This window comes from Medicago truncatula, chromosome 5 (genome assembly GCF_003473485.1).
Source record: "Medicago truncatula cultivar Jemalong A17 chromosome 5, MtrunA17r5.0-ANR, whole genome shotgun sequence".
Lineage (NCBI taxonomy): Eukaryota > Viridiplantae > Streptophyta > Magnoliopsida > Fabales > Fabaceae > Medicago > Medicago truncatula.
This window is the reverse complement of record NC_053046.1, coordinates 145,519-159,157: the sequence shown is the minus strand read 5'-3', so window position 1 is coordinate 159,157 and position 13,639 is coordinate 145,519. Positions and strand designations below refer to the sequence as shown.

Here is a 13,639-nt window from a genome sequence, read left to right as displayed (position 1 = left end):
CAAATCTATTCACTTAATTTTATTTTATTTACGCCACTGATTTTATTTTGTCTTATAATAGTCTTCAAATTAATATTTTGTATAAATTTTTTACACTTCACAATTTGGTTATTTATTTTAATATTATAACCAATTTGATTTTATTCTTCAATTTGTATGAGTAATGCATCCTTACGAACAATATCTAACTGTTACACCAATATCTAACTTCTACTTTTTGCAATTAAAATAATACATCCTTACGAACAAAACATCATTTCACCGCAACTATTGCATACCCTGCATGTATCAGTGAAGATTCCTGATTTCACAAAACAACAAAATATATTATACTTTCCACAATAATATTGTATTCACTTCTACCAAAAAAAAAAAAATATTGTATTCACTAAGATATAAAACACTACTTAATACTACTTTTATCACTCTCAATTCAATATATTCTACTTTGCATTTAGCACATTGTATAATAGACCAATACTAACAAAAACACTTAAAACCATTTTTCTCTATCATTCATATATACATTTATACATTTATATGATGTGTATAGACCACTAACAATGTTGTTCAAAAATTTATGCATGTTTACATTTATGCTACATTCAATCTTTGGTCTCTTAACTATTTAGGTATTATCGTTTTCGTCTGTTAAATAAAATTCGATTCATTTTGAACGCTTAAGTTATCTCTGTTACACAATTTGATCATTTTTCTTAGTTTTAAAACATTCTCATTTCATTTTCATTTTCATTTTTCTCCACTATACTTCATTCATTATCTACTTCATTCACGTCTTCACTACTTTTTTAACTATTCCCTTCTTGAAATTATTTCAATTTGTTGAAAGTTAATATATCAAAATACTAATGGGCCAATTTAACATCTATTCATACTATTTTCACGGTAGGATCAGTCGTCGTTACTTTTATTATTTTAACTATTAATTATAAATTTTCTCATTGGTTGCCAATTTAATTATTATTCATACATTAATGACTACTCAACATTAATAATGCATTACAACAACACATATTATATTAAATAAAAATACATTACAACATGATAACGTCATACATATAACTATCCTTAAAAAAAAAAAAACAAAACGTCATACATATAACTAATTAAACACCAACTTAACTTCAAGCCTTAATTTTAACATAATAATAATTAAAACAAACTACATTAAAGATCTTAATCACTCCAATTATCATATTCACTGTCAATGTCACTTTCATAGACAAAACGAACGTAGATATTCTTATCATAATTCTCAATGGAGAACAACAACCTATCACCAACTTCAACTTGACTTGCCTTAACAAATGCATGCCAACCACTAGCTATGTATCTCTTATGAGGATCTACTTCATCAGCAACAACCTCACAACCAAATGCATCAACTGCATCTTGATCTCTATCAAGTTGAGTGAGCATGATGTTCTTATCAGAACTCAAAACACCTTCATATGTAAGGTGATGAGGGAGACGCTACATATTCAAAATAAATTATTTTAGAATTAATCCAATTTAAAATTGTAAAGAAACTTATATAAATAATACTTACAAGCTTGTGATTTGGATGTACATGATATTCATTCACAATAATCTCCCATGAATTTCTTTTAACATTCAAAAATGGAGGCACTTCCACTGGCTCACGGTAATTGTCAACAATTACAATTTCAGATTTCTCTGCTACAACATCTTCGGCTACATCAATCTTTTTTGTATCAACACTGCTGCTTGATGCATCAAAATCTAACTTTCTGGAGGAAGACATTTTCAAATTCCACAACAAAATTTACTATACTGGGAACACAAAGTATAAGAAAATTTATCAGTAATGTTACTATTTAAAGCATCAAAAAGGGTCAAATAATATCCCTACTATATATTATTATAATATACAACAATATATTATTATAGTACACATTCTCTCACAAAAAAAAAAAAATTATTATAGTAAACATATGCCGTACAAACTTTGCCCATATTTCTTCCAAAAAAACGTACAGAAAGCATAAATTATTATATGACTTTTCAATCAAACACAACAGACAAAAAGTATAAATACAAATCTATATTTCTAAGCTTATTGTTAATCAAAACAAATTATTCTCTCCGTTTTAAAATATAAGTAAAATTCACTTTTTAGGTTCATTCATTTAACGCTACTATAACCAAATTCACTTTTCCATTATAAACCACATACATCAATAAATAAATAAACCTATAAAATAAATTTTGCTTATATTTTTAAACTGATGGAGTACTCAAGACAATACTTTAGATATTCTTCTTTACAATAAATGCTACTATAAGTTCATCAATATCTACCTCTTCAGACTATTTATGTCTCCTAATTTTTTCACCGCGTCCAATTTCTTTCTTAATAGTTTACTTTGCTTTATAGGTTTTAATTTAGTTATTTTACAAATCTATTCACTTAATTTATTTATTTTAGCCTCTGATGTAATTATTTTCCTTTAATTTTGTTATTTTTTTAAATATAATGACCATTTTGATTTTATTATTCAATTTGTATGACTAATGTAGAAGACCAATATCTAACTTCTACTTTTTTCATTTCTTCAAAAAAAAAAAAACTACTACTTCTTTCAATTTAAATAATACATCATTAAGAACAAAACATCAATTCACATCAACTATTGCATACCCTGCAAAGATTCCTGATTTCACAAAACAACAAAATAAAAAACATTTACAATTGTGACATGACCATTCAAAATCTTTTATTCATGAATGACCATTCAATATCTCTATTCATGGTGTACTGCACATCTATATATCATGCTCAGCTTTAATATAACTCTTTCCCACAAAACATTTTATTGACCAACTCTCTTAGCTGTCAAAACAAGTAATTTTATCAGGAAACTTCATTATAACTTTTTTTAAAGCCAAACATACTTTTATTTATTTTCCCAACTACTCTAATACACATCGTATAATAATATATTGTATTATTCATATAAGTATAGTAAAATTTTGAATTGGACATGGACACTATAAATACAACTTCAATAGCTCACAGCAGACCAATACACACTTACAATGGAATCAAGTTCTTCATTAATTAGTGAACTACCACAAAATCAAAGATCAGTTAATTGCAGCATAGCTCCAATGATGACTTCTGAAAGTAATAGACCTTTCTTCATTGCAGTTTGCACAGAGGTATATCTATTATTTATTATTAATTTATTTTTCTACTAAATTATGATTACATTGCACTAAAATCATTTTATTTATATAACAGGTTATCTGTGAATTAGACCCCCTTACTATTGCTGAACTTTTTGATGAACTTGATGACCAATGGACATTAATTGATGGTTTAGCAAATGTTCATGAAGTTGAATTTAACAAATCTATGCTCATGCCAATAATTATAAGGGGTTGGGACAAGTTCAGAAATTATTATAATATAACATCAAATCCACTAATGTCTTTTACATATGTAGGAAATAGTATATTCCTGATCAAACTCTTCAACGGTTCTACACCAAACAATGAATATCCACGATATCATACATTAACTACTTCATGTCTTAAAGATCTTACATTCGAAGTTGATATGCCAGATACTTCGCCAATAACTTCTAAATTGGTAAACATTCCATCTTTAATTATCTATACACAATAACGGTTACTTTTGATTAATTATCTTATTTTATTTATTACTCCATGTGATACATTTCAGATTCTACCACCTGCATTTGGAATTTTTTTCCAAACCATAAACCATGAGTATCTACGAGTATGTGGAGGATCAAATACTATAACTATTTGTAAATTAGTTTTCAAAAAGGATGTCAAAAGCAATACAAGAACTGTGATTATTACACGTGGTTGGAGATCTTTCTGCTTTCACAATGACATTTCTCCCAAAAGTCTACTCCAATTTAAATGCGACTCAATTATGGCCAAAAACATTATTTTTGTTCAAAAAGTTTATAGACGTTATTAACTACTACTACAAACTAAATTATTATTGTAATATTACTTTTAACATTTACTACGCATTTCATAATTTATTGTTATAGAAACTATATGCCTTAGATTTTGTCCTTTTTCTACGACTTCCACTGTGCCTCTATAACATTTCTTTAATATTCAGGTTCTCCTTACTTATTTTAATATTATATCCACCAATTAATTTGTCCTATCATCTATAAATATTAAGTTCAATCAACAATATAAGTTTATCTATAAACATTGTTTGCGACCACAAATATTTAACGTTTTAATATAACTGTGTTACGAAATTTTATTTCTAAATCAAAATACGTTTATATTAATATTTTCCTTTGTACTACTATCACAATCAAACAATCTAATTTTCAAAATAATTTAATATTAATATTTTCCTTTATCATACATTAATACAATCTAAACATTTTCATTACTAAAATTCAAATACATATATAATTTAATTTTCAAAATAATTTTCTTTTGAATGTTCTAAAGTTAAACTGTTTACAAATACATTTTGTCAAATCTAAACTACCAAAAATCATCCCCGACCAACCAGTACCCGTGCGGATGCACGGGTATTTTACTAGTTGAATATATGCACACAGATCACATCACCCGTATCGTGTGTGTCTTCTTTAAATATTATTATTCGTCACGTCATCCCCAAATTAACCCACCTACTTTTTTTTTTTTTTTTTTTTTTACTAAAGATCTTGTTAACGAGTGCTCCCGACACTCTTTAGGGATTCCAAAAGAAGAAGCATTTTATAAAAAAATCAAATATTTCAATTTCTGATACATTGATTACACATAATTTTATGATAAGTTACATTTTAAAGGGCTTAACTAATGTCTGGGGCATTGGTTAACATTTCCCTTTAAACAAATCAAGCTAAACCATACAAAAAAAAATTATTAAACCTTTCATGTTGGTCTATTAAATATTTAATATATAATATATCTTCCATTATAGATATTGTTGTAGTTTTTTCTTCATAAACTCAAGACTTCATGTGATTTGGTTATTTAGTAGCAGATATATTAGTGTGACGAGAAATAGGTCAGGTTCATGCATATAATTTTTTAAATACACCAGACTTATACCTTACAAAACCTGATATGGCCTAGCCGATTTTCTCCCTTACTTGCGTGTTTGTTTTTTTTAGGAGAACCCTTCTACATGCTTATTAAAGAAAGGAGAATGTTAATGAGTGCCCATATAGCACTCTTTAAGGACCATAAGTAATAAGTATTTATGAAAATGTATCTAATCAAATTGAAATATTGACTTTTTAAAAGAATAATTGTTTATTTTGGTATGCTTAAAGAGTGTCTGGGGCACTCGTTAACAAAACCCAGAAAGGAAATCAAGAGATAGATAGAATAATTCATTTACTACCTCAAACAAAAACAATAAAAGAATAATGTATAGATCTTGTTAACGAAGGTCCTAAGACACTTTTTAAGGATCTTAAATTTAGAAATTATTATTTTAAGAGTAAATAACACTCAACTCCTCCCTCCAAGAGAAACTTGAATTATATTTTCTTCCACTCTTATGTTAAAATATACAATCCCCTCCTTTGAAAAGTAAAATTTATACTCCCCTCCCCTATGAGATGCTTGAATTACTACCTCCTCCCTTGATAATTAACTATACAGTACACTTTAATCTATTTTAACATAAATAAATATTTTTACAATATATACTAATTTAAAATGGGTCATGTTAACTTGTGCTCTAAGGACGCATGTTAAGCAATCCCAAAGTAGAAATATTCTCTTGAATTTTGTGCATTCAATTAATCAAAAGTTAAAGAATTAAATTCAAATGCATTAATTACAACAATTTATTTCCACTTTTAGCTCATTAACTTGTGTCGCACAAGATAACATTTCCCATTTAAAATCACCAATTAAAATAAACAAATTTATTTCTTTTTAATTTAAATGTCAATGATAATCAAACTTAAATATTTTGTTATTAATTTTATGATTTGGAGTATAAAATTCACTTTTAAGTAAACATATGTAATTGATTTTAGTAATTTTTTCACATATTTTAGTTTTATTTTGGGTTGTTTCGTATTTTATAATATGGTTTAAAACTACATGTTAATGAAATTGTGAATAAAAAATAGCGAAAAATATGCATTCAAATTTTGACTATATTAAAATGGACTTGCAGTACTGTTTTTCTTTGAAGTTTGTTAGATTTTTTTTTTTACTAGATTATTAGAAATAAAAAATATTATTGAAAGAGTAAAGCGTATATTTTAACATAAGATGAATGGGAAGTGTAATTCAAGCTTCTCTCGAAGGAGGTGAGCGAAATATTTTCTAATATGTTTTTAATAAAAGGGGAGGAATGTTTATATTTTATCATGAGAGTGGAGATGAGTGTTTTTTTTAAAAGTTAACTATTACAATTTTAAATGCAGTGATTACATGAATTTCCATAAAAACTTAAAAAGTATCTTGGGAACACTCGTTAACATTTCCTATAATTTATTTATTGAAACTACTTAAAAAAAATTAAAAAAAAAACAGGATTCCACCTGAAACGTATATATGAGATGACACGAGTCTCTTCTAATTTAATTAATTTTCGCAGTTGCGTGCGGAGGATATAAGGTTTAAGCAACAAAAGAAGGGATTCCTTGTTGTAAATAACTCACTCACTTTTACGTTGCAATGAATATTAATCATTGATTTGAAATCGAACGGTCATAATCTATAGAGGTACATAGTTTATCAACAATAGATTGGTTCAAGTGGTAAGGGACTTGAGCTTCTTAAACATGTGATGCGATCAAGCCCCGAGGTTTGGTTTTTGTCTCATGTATATCAAAAAATATGGTTAATGGGAACAAGACATCTTGTATGTCTATGAGCAGAGATTAATCATTGTTAAGCGATGAAGAAAATTTCATACCATCATGTAACAAAATAAAAATAGATACATGATTTTGAACGGGTTTTTTCATCTTTCAATTATAATACTTGTTGAAACTGTTAGAATTACAATTTGTTTAGGAAGACTATAATTGCAATTTTATTTTAGTATAGTATTATATTTAAATTTTTAATTAAAGATTAGTTGAATTCTAGAATAGGAATAATTTTACAAACGATAATATGAACAATATAACATAAGTTAGATGTTTCTCAAAGAAGAAGTTAGATCTTTTATAACCAAATAATACGATGAAATAAACATACAATTAAAAATAGTGAAAACGGAAAAACGAGCAAGGTAAAGTAAAAGTTCATGAACTGAAAATTATGCGAGCAATATTAGGGGGTGTATTGGATTATGATTTTAAAGGATAATTTTTGTTTAAAAAAGTCTTTGAAGATTTTAAAAGACTTTGCAGGATTTTGATGACTTTGATAATTTTAAAAGACTATTAAGGATTTCAATAGATTTAATTCATAAAATTTGAAATGATTTTATAGATTTCAAGAGATTTCAACAGATTTTATGAATTTTAAGAAATAATTGAAAAAAATATCATAACACACTCTCTTTCACAAAATCTCAATAAAGACTCTTTTATTTATTTTATTTTTTACGGGAGAGCTAGAGCTAGAACTGGAGAGAGAGAGAGAGAGAGAGGGAATTAGAGAGAGAGAGAGAGAGAGAGAGAGAGAGAGAGAGAGAGAGAGAGAGGAAAAGAGAGAAGGGAGAGAGTAAAATCTTAAAAGAAAAAAAATAATTTTAAGAAATCTCATGTTTTTATGAAAGACTTTTTCATATTAAAATTTCACTGGAAAATCCAACAAAATCCATCAAAATCTGGTTTATTAAACAATCCTTCGAAATTTGAATGATTTTGAATACCACTAGACTTTTTTTAAGTGATTAAAAGTCTTGATTGAATACCACATGACTTTTTTTAAATGACAAAGAATCTTGATTGAATAACACAAAACTTTTTTTAAATTGAAAAGAGTCTTGATTGAATACTAAAAGACTTTTTCATTATAAAAAAGTCTTTTAAAAAAGTCTTTTAATTTTTTTAAGGAAAAAGGCGTTGATCCTGTATTAAAAATTGAAAATGTTAATTATCATACTATACTTTCTCTTTCGCAAATAACGTATCATCTTCGTTATTTTTCAGTCTAATATTTGTTGTCTCTTTTATAATGTTTATTATTCTTTTTTACTATCATACTTTTATTTTTCGTATAACAATCATTTAACTATTCTACCGAATATAATTAATACGAGTATTTTAATAACCGAAACACATTTTTCCATTAAAATTAATATTATTAAGTATTTTTTTGATAAACATGTAAGATTTAAACGGAACATCTAATTTGAGACGGAATATCTTTGCAAAATGGCTTACTCTTTTTGGAAAAAATATATTAGATAATTAGGATGAAGAAAGTGTTAATTAACAAAATCAAAGCACTTATTTTTTGACTGGAAATCAGGGGCATTTATTGTCATACCAACTCCATATTATCCTTCTTTCAAAAAAAAATAAAAAATAACTCCATATATTATCCTATTTTCAGAAGTTATCTCTTCACGCGTATTCCATTTGCTTTTTCTTTTCTTTATTTTGACTGGAGTTTTTCTTTTAAAAATAAATACTTAGTCTCTTTTCTTTATTTTGACCGGAGTTTTTTCTTTTAAAAATACTTAGTCTACCTTTATAACTAGACTATCTTTATCTTCGTGAGCCTTAACTCAATTGGTATGAACAATGCATATTATATGTAAGCAGGGTCATTCCTATGAAATAAGAGGCTTGGTTCTATTTTTAGAATAGGCTTCAGTAAAATAAAAACGATTTTTTTTTGTGTAGCTAAGTTTCATTAAGAAATCAAAATCAAAAGAACTTTTAAACAGGAAACAAAACAAAATAAAATTAAGTGAAAGAGAGGTGAAATTTACTTAACGGTTTTCACTTGGAATGTCACTACTACTTCGTAGAAAGGGGAAAACGAATGGTTTATGCGGAAAAAAAATAATTGTTGTGATTATTTCAATGAAATAGCTTTTCAAATTGACTGATTAAGTGATTATACAAATTGATGGTGGTTTGATAGCATCAAATTTATGTCCGAAAAGTAGAACTAGAGTCTAGAAAAAACTCATACGTGTCCAGAAGAAGAAAAAAAAGTAACATGTAATTTCACTACAAGAAAAACTGCATTTTGCGACTTTTAAAAACGTTGATTGCGACTGTTAGAAGGGTCGCAAATGTACATTTGCGACTGTTCCCTAACAGTCACGGATGTTGGGGTCGCAACTGTCTTTTGCGACCCTTCGTAGAATAGTCGCACCAACAGCCGCAAAAGGTGTTGCGACAGTTCCCAACAGTCGCAAATGTACATCTTTCACATGGTTTTCAAGGAAGTTGCGACAGTTTCTAACTGTTGCAAAAGTCAAATTTAAAATTTAATTTTCTACGATTGGTTGAACAGTCGCAAGTGTTTATATATATATATATATATATATATTTAATATGTTGCGACTGTTTGATATGGCCTGATTTCATTTTTTTTATCTATAGAATTTGAAGACAATCACAAATAAATATATTACTAAAGACTTGAAATGCAAAAATATACATAATTCAAGAGTAAGAAGTTTGATCCATACATCAACTTAACTAAAACAAAAGATATAGCACCAAATTTAAACATTCAAAAAATCGAAACACTAATGACTGAACATTCAAAACAACTGTAGCAAAATTATAAGCCATAAAATATCTAAATATTCCCTAATGATGTTGCTTCAATGATCCTCGAGGCGGTAGCTAGACTTCGATGAATGTCTACCATCTCTTGTTTCTAAATTTGTTGGTTGAATGAAGAAGAAAAATAAAGAAGACAATGATTAGTAAATTGAAACACAATATTGAAACTGAAAAAAAACACTAGAGTTGTCAAATATATCGATAAATGGCACAATATTCGAGTACTTGTATTGCTAAAAAAAAGCACCAGAGTTGTCAAGATAAAAGTAAAAACACAACATTCAGTAATGATAGTTTCATATGATTTTATATCCAAAATTTGTATCATATTCCATATCAATTTCAACTGTTCTTTCACATAAGAAGAAGAAGACAAATCTTGTCCAATGTTTTGGTCTATAATCAGAATTATCTATACATGAAAGCAAGCATGAAATAATCTATACTAACAGAATATAGCATCAGCAAATATGTGCAATTCCAACAATAACATATCGAAAAAATGTGCAAACTTAACAGTCGAAGATAAAAAAACATGAGGGAAAAAAGACTTACATAAACAGCACCAGAGTTAAAAAAACCAATAGCGCGCAGAACAGAGAGCGACACAAAAGGAAGTATGCACAAACAGAGCAGATGGCAAAGCGACACAATATGCACGTAACAAATCAGACTTGTTGTGAATCTGTTGTAAGCATTTTGTTAGTAGAGTTAACATGTTGATAAATAACACCAATAAAACAGAAAATAGCAGACATATCTCATATAATCTATAGCCTCAAATAAATCAACCACGTTAAAGATGTTTTCAATGTCATTAAATAGTCTGACATACAATTACCAATGACTTTGAATCTGGTGACATTAACACCTCAAATAAAGTAAACAATAGCATTAGATAGCAGCCACACACTCACTCGCGAACCTAACCTAGTGCCATCTGAATGTGACATGCCTCCTAACCTAGTGCTCACGAACAGCAGCTTGCAACTTCACTACATTTTTTAAAAGATTCCAACACTAATTGTAAAAAAAACTTAATCTACTACAGTTAAAGTTAAAACCTGATTTCTTGGATCTCGGCTCACCAAAGACTAAAGTAGCCAATCTAGAAAACAATAGAGGATTGACCAAGGGACACAAAACTAAAAAACCTGCACCAAAAAACGCAGCTATTTATCCCCCAATACAAAACTGCACCTGCTACATCTAATGACAAAAACACGCCCCACCCTTCTGCCTGGACCTATCAGTAACTGCTCAACCAAGAGCTAAAGCCAAACATTATTCGAACTGATCAAAATTCAAGGTCTAATTTAAAGCTTTTCTAGATGATAATCAACTTTTCTTTTATCTTTCGTGGTATATCTATAATATTATATTTTTCTAACATATCCACGTAGATTTCACAGCCTTGTCAAATTGGGTACATTACTACTTTTTCTATCTTCAGGAATAGACTTGAAATATCAGCCCCCAATTAAAAACCAAAATAAAACTTAACATAAAATGTCACATCTCATGCCACAAGTAAAAACCATTGCACCACTAACACAACGCCACTCTTTAAAATTACATATCAGCACACTTTGAGAACACTCCTTATTATTCTATATTTCATACCACACTTTCTTAAATTAATTTTGCATAAAAATTTATTTCAGGCATATGCATGTGAGAAAAGTCTAAATCAAATGCAATATGCATGTAAACTGAGATAAATAGGAACTGAATATTACCAAAAAGATAGGAACTGAATATTCCGAAGCAGCTTCAAAACTCGTTGGTAAGAATCTCAAAGACAATAACTGAGCAAGAAAAGTACATTAAATGCTCCTGCAACAGTGAATAACCGAGTGAATTCAGTTGAACAAGCCATCACACCCAACAAGCGTCATGGAAATCACTTTCCTTTGAACAATCTCACCACACTAATGCTCACACAACACATTCAGAAAAAAGAAATCAGTTGTCAAAAATCATAAACAACAGCCACAATCATTGTAGTTGCATCCTACAACTGATGAAATTTTGAACAACCAATTAAAGGATTAAAGTATCTTTTTTTTTCACACACTAAAATTATAAATACATATAGCAATGAAAAATACATTTCAAATCATTCACCATAGCAACAAAATCAAACCATATCACAGATCAACTAATCCTAAACAAAACAAATTAAACCTTTTTCAATTTCTCGGCAATGGTTTAGAGAAACCCAAAATGCAAAAATACAGAATTTCATCACAAAGAAACCAAAGAATCAGCATAAGAACACACGTATTATGAAAGCTTTTTCACAGCACATGTTCACTCTAGTACTAGGCCAATGTTAGAAGACGTCATCAATTCCCCTGGACATAAACAGTAAAAAAAAAAAAAAAATCTATAACAAGAAAAATACAAACCAGTTACTCTGCTGAAATTCATTTTCACAGTAAGATTTTTAAAATTACTACAAAATTATACATAGGAAACTAAATCCTAAACTTCCAAATCACAAACACTTCCAAATCCTAAACTTCACAATCAGCATAGATAAAAGATAAATTATTACTTCAAGAACAACAAAACAGGGTTACTGGGTCATCAAATTTCAACATTTCACTCAAAAAAGTAGTAAAATCTCATTTTAATATTTCACTCAAAATTTCAAAACAGGGTTACAGATTTTAATGAAACAATGGGTTACTGGATAACATTACTTTAAAAATACTCACAACAACAGCGTAAAACAAGAAAAGATTAATAAGGTTTTGAGGGTTACCAGAGAAAGAGAGAGGATAGTTGTGTTGTTGAAGAGGCTATGTTGTTGAAGAGGTTTTGAGTTGAGCACCGATTCAGACATAACACCAATTGGGTGAGTGAGTTGAGCACCGATTGAGTGAGTTGACCATGATTGAGCTCCGATTGAAAGGTTAGGTTTTGGGGGTGAGCTATTGAGAGTGAGAAGATTTAGGGAACAAAGACTTTGGGGATGAAATTGAGAAATTTTTTGACATTTGAGAGTGACGTAGACATAATTGGGTCTTAGGGTTTAGAGAAAATTTTGGGAAAGTGAGATAGAGCGGGAGGTGAAACTAAGTATTGGAGTGAATGAAAAATTTGGCCAGGGAATGGGCAATTAACTACGCGCCTTCTAATTTAAAAAAAAAAAAACTGCGACTGTTCACTATAACTGTCGCAACAACTGTTGCAAATAAGGGTCGCAATTGCGGTGTCGCAAAATGCTGATTTTCTTGTAGTGTTTTTTAATTTAAGTGGGGGTGGGTATTATAATTTTTTTTAGACCCATAGTTTTTAGAGGTCCGGTTCTGTAGAGCTTCTTGCACTCCCCAAGGTCCGGGGTACGAACTTCGACCACCACAAAAAAAAAAAAAAATTAGCCTATCTTTTTCGATTATAACTTTAAACAAATTTGATTATTATAATATTTGTTGGTCTCATTCAAAAAGATAATATTTATATTATATTTGTTTATTTTTTTGAGAAATATTATAGTTATTATATTGGTGGTATCATTTGAAATGACAAATATAATTTCCTACAATATAAAATACAAAATATATGTTATATCTATATCTATAATTTTAATCAAAATTTTATAAAAATTACCGTTCATAATTATGTATTAGTTAGCGCAATAAGAAGAACGGACATACATGTCGTCTAAATGCTAGTAATAATATATTACATTTGAAAGTTTTAATAATTTTTTTTTCTTTTTTGGCCCTGCATTTTTATGACCTTTAAACTACTTTTGAAATAAAGTTCATAAAAACGAGCTTTAAAAAATAAGGTAAAGTTTTTGTTATTATATTAAATTAAAAAAAATTTGTTCTCGTGAGCTTAGCTCAGTTGGTTGGACGATGCATAAAATATGTAAGGTTTGGGTTTCAAACCCCGGC

General features: G+C 28.6%; 2 protein-coding genes and 1 long non-coding RNA gene across 3 annotated transcripts; 1 reads left to right on the top strand and 2 right to left on the bottom strand.

Annotated features, from left to right (window-relative positions):
* Positions 1-1,020: 1,020 nt before the first annotated feature.
* LOC25494470 (uncharacterized) lies at positions 1,021-1,909 on the bottom strand. Its single transcript, XM_013597831.3, has 2 exons — positions 1,571-1,909; positions 1,021-1,494 (listed from the first exon to the last, which is right to left on the bottom strand). The coding sequence occupies exons 1-2, from the start codon at positions 1,784-1,786 to the stop codon at positions 1,198-1,200; spliced, it is 513 nt and encodes a 170-aa protein (XP_013453285.2). The 5' UTR covers positions 1,787-1,909; the 3' UTR covers positions 1,021-1,197.
* Positions 1,910-3,087: 1,178 nt separating this feature from the next.
* LOC112421764 (uncharacterized) lies at positions 3,088-4,045 on the top strand. The gene is made up of 3 exons (XM_024783345.2): positions 3,088-3,204; positions 3,287-3,637; positions 3,731-4,045. The coding sequence occupies exons 1-3, from the start codon at positions 3,154-3,156 to the stop codon at positions 3,995-3,997; spliced, it is 669 nt and encodes a 222-aa protein (XP_024639113.2). The 5' UTR covers positions 3,088-3,153; the 3' UTR covers positions 3,998-4,045.
* Positions 4,046-9,559: 5,514 nt separating this feature from the next.
* Positions 9,560-12,810, bottom strand: LOC25494469 (uncharacterized). The gene is made up of 4 exons (XR_003011910.2): positions 12,499-12,810; positions 11,468-11,564; positions 10,284-10,413; positions 9,560-9,822 (listed from the first exon to the last, which is right to left on the bottom strand). It is a non-coding gene; the product is annotated as an uncharacterized lncRNA (long non-coding RNA).
* Positions 12,811-13,639: the final 829 nt, after the last annotated feature.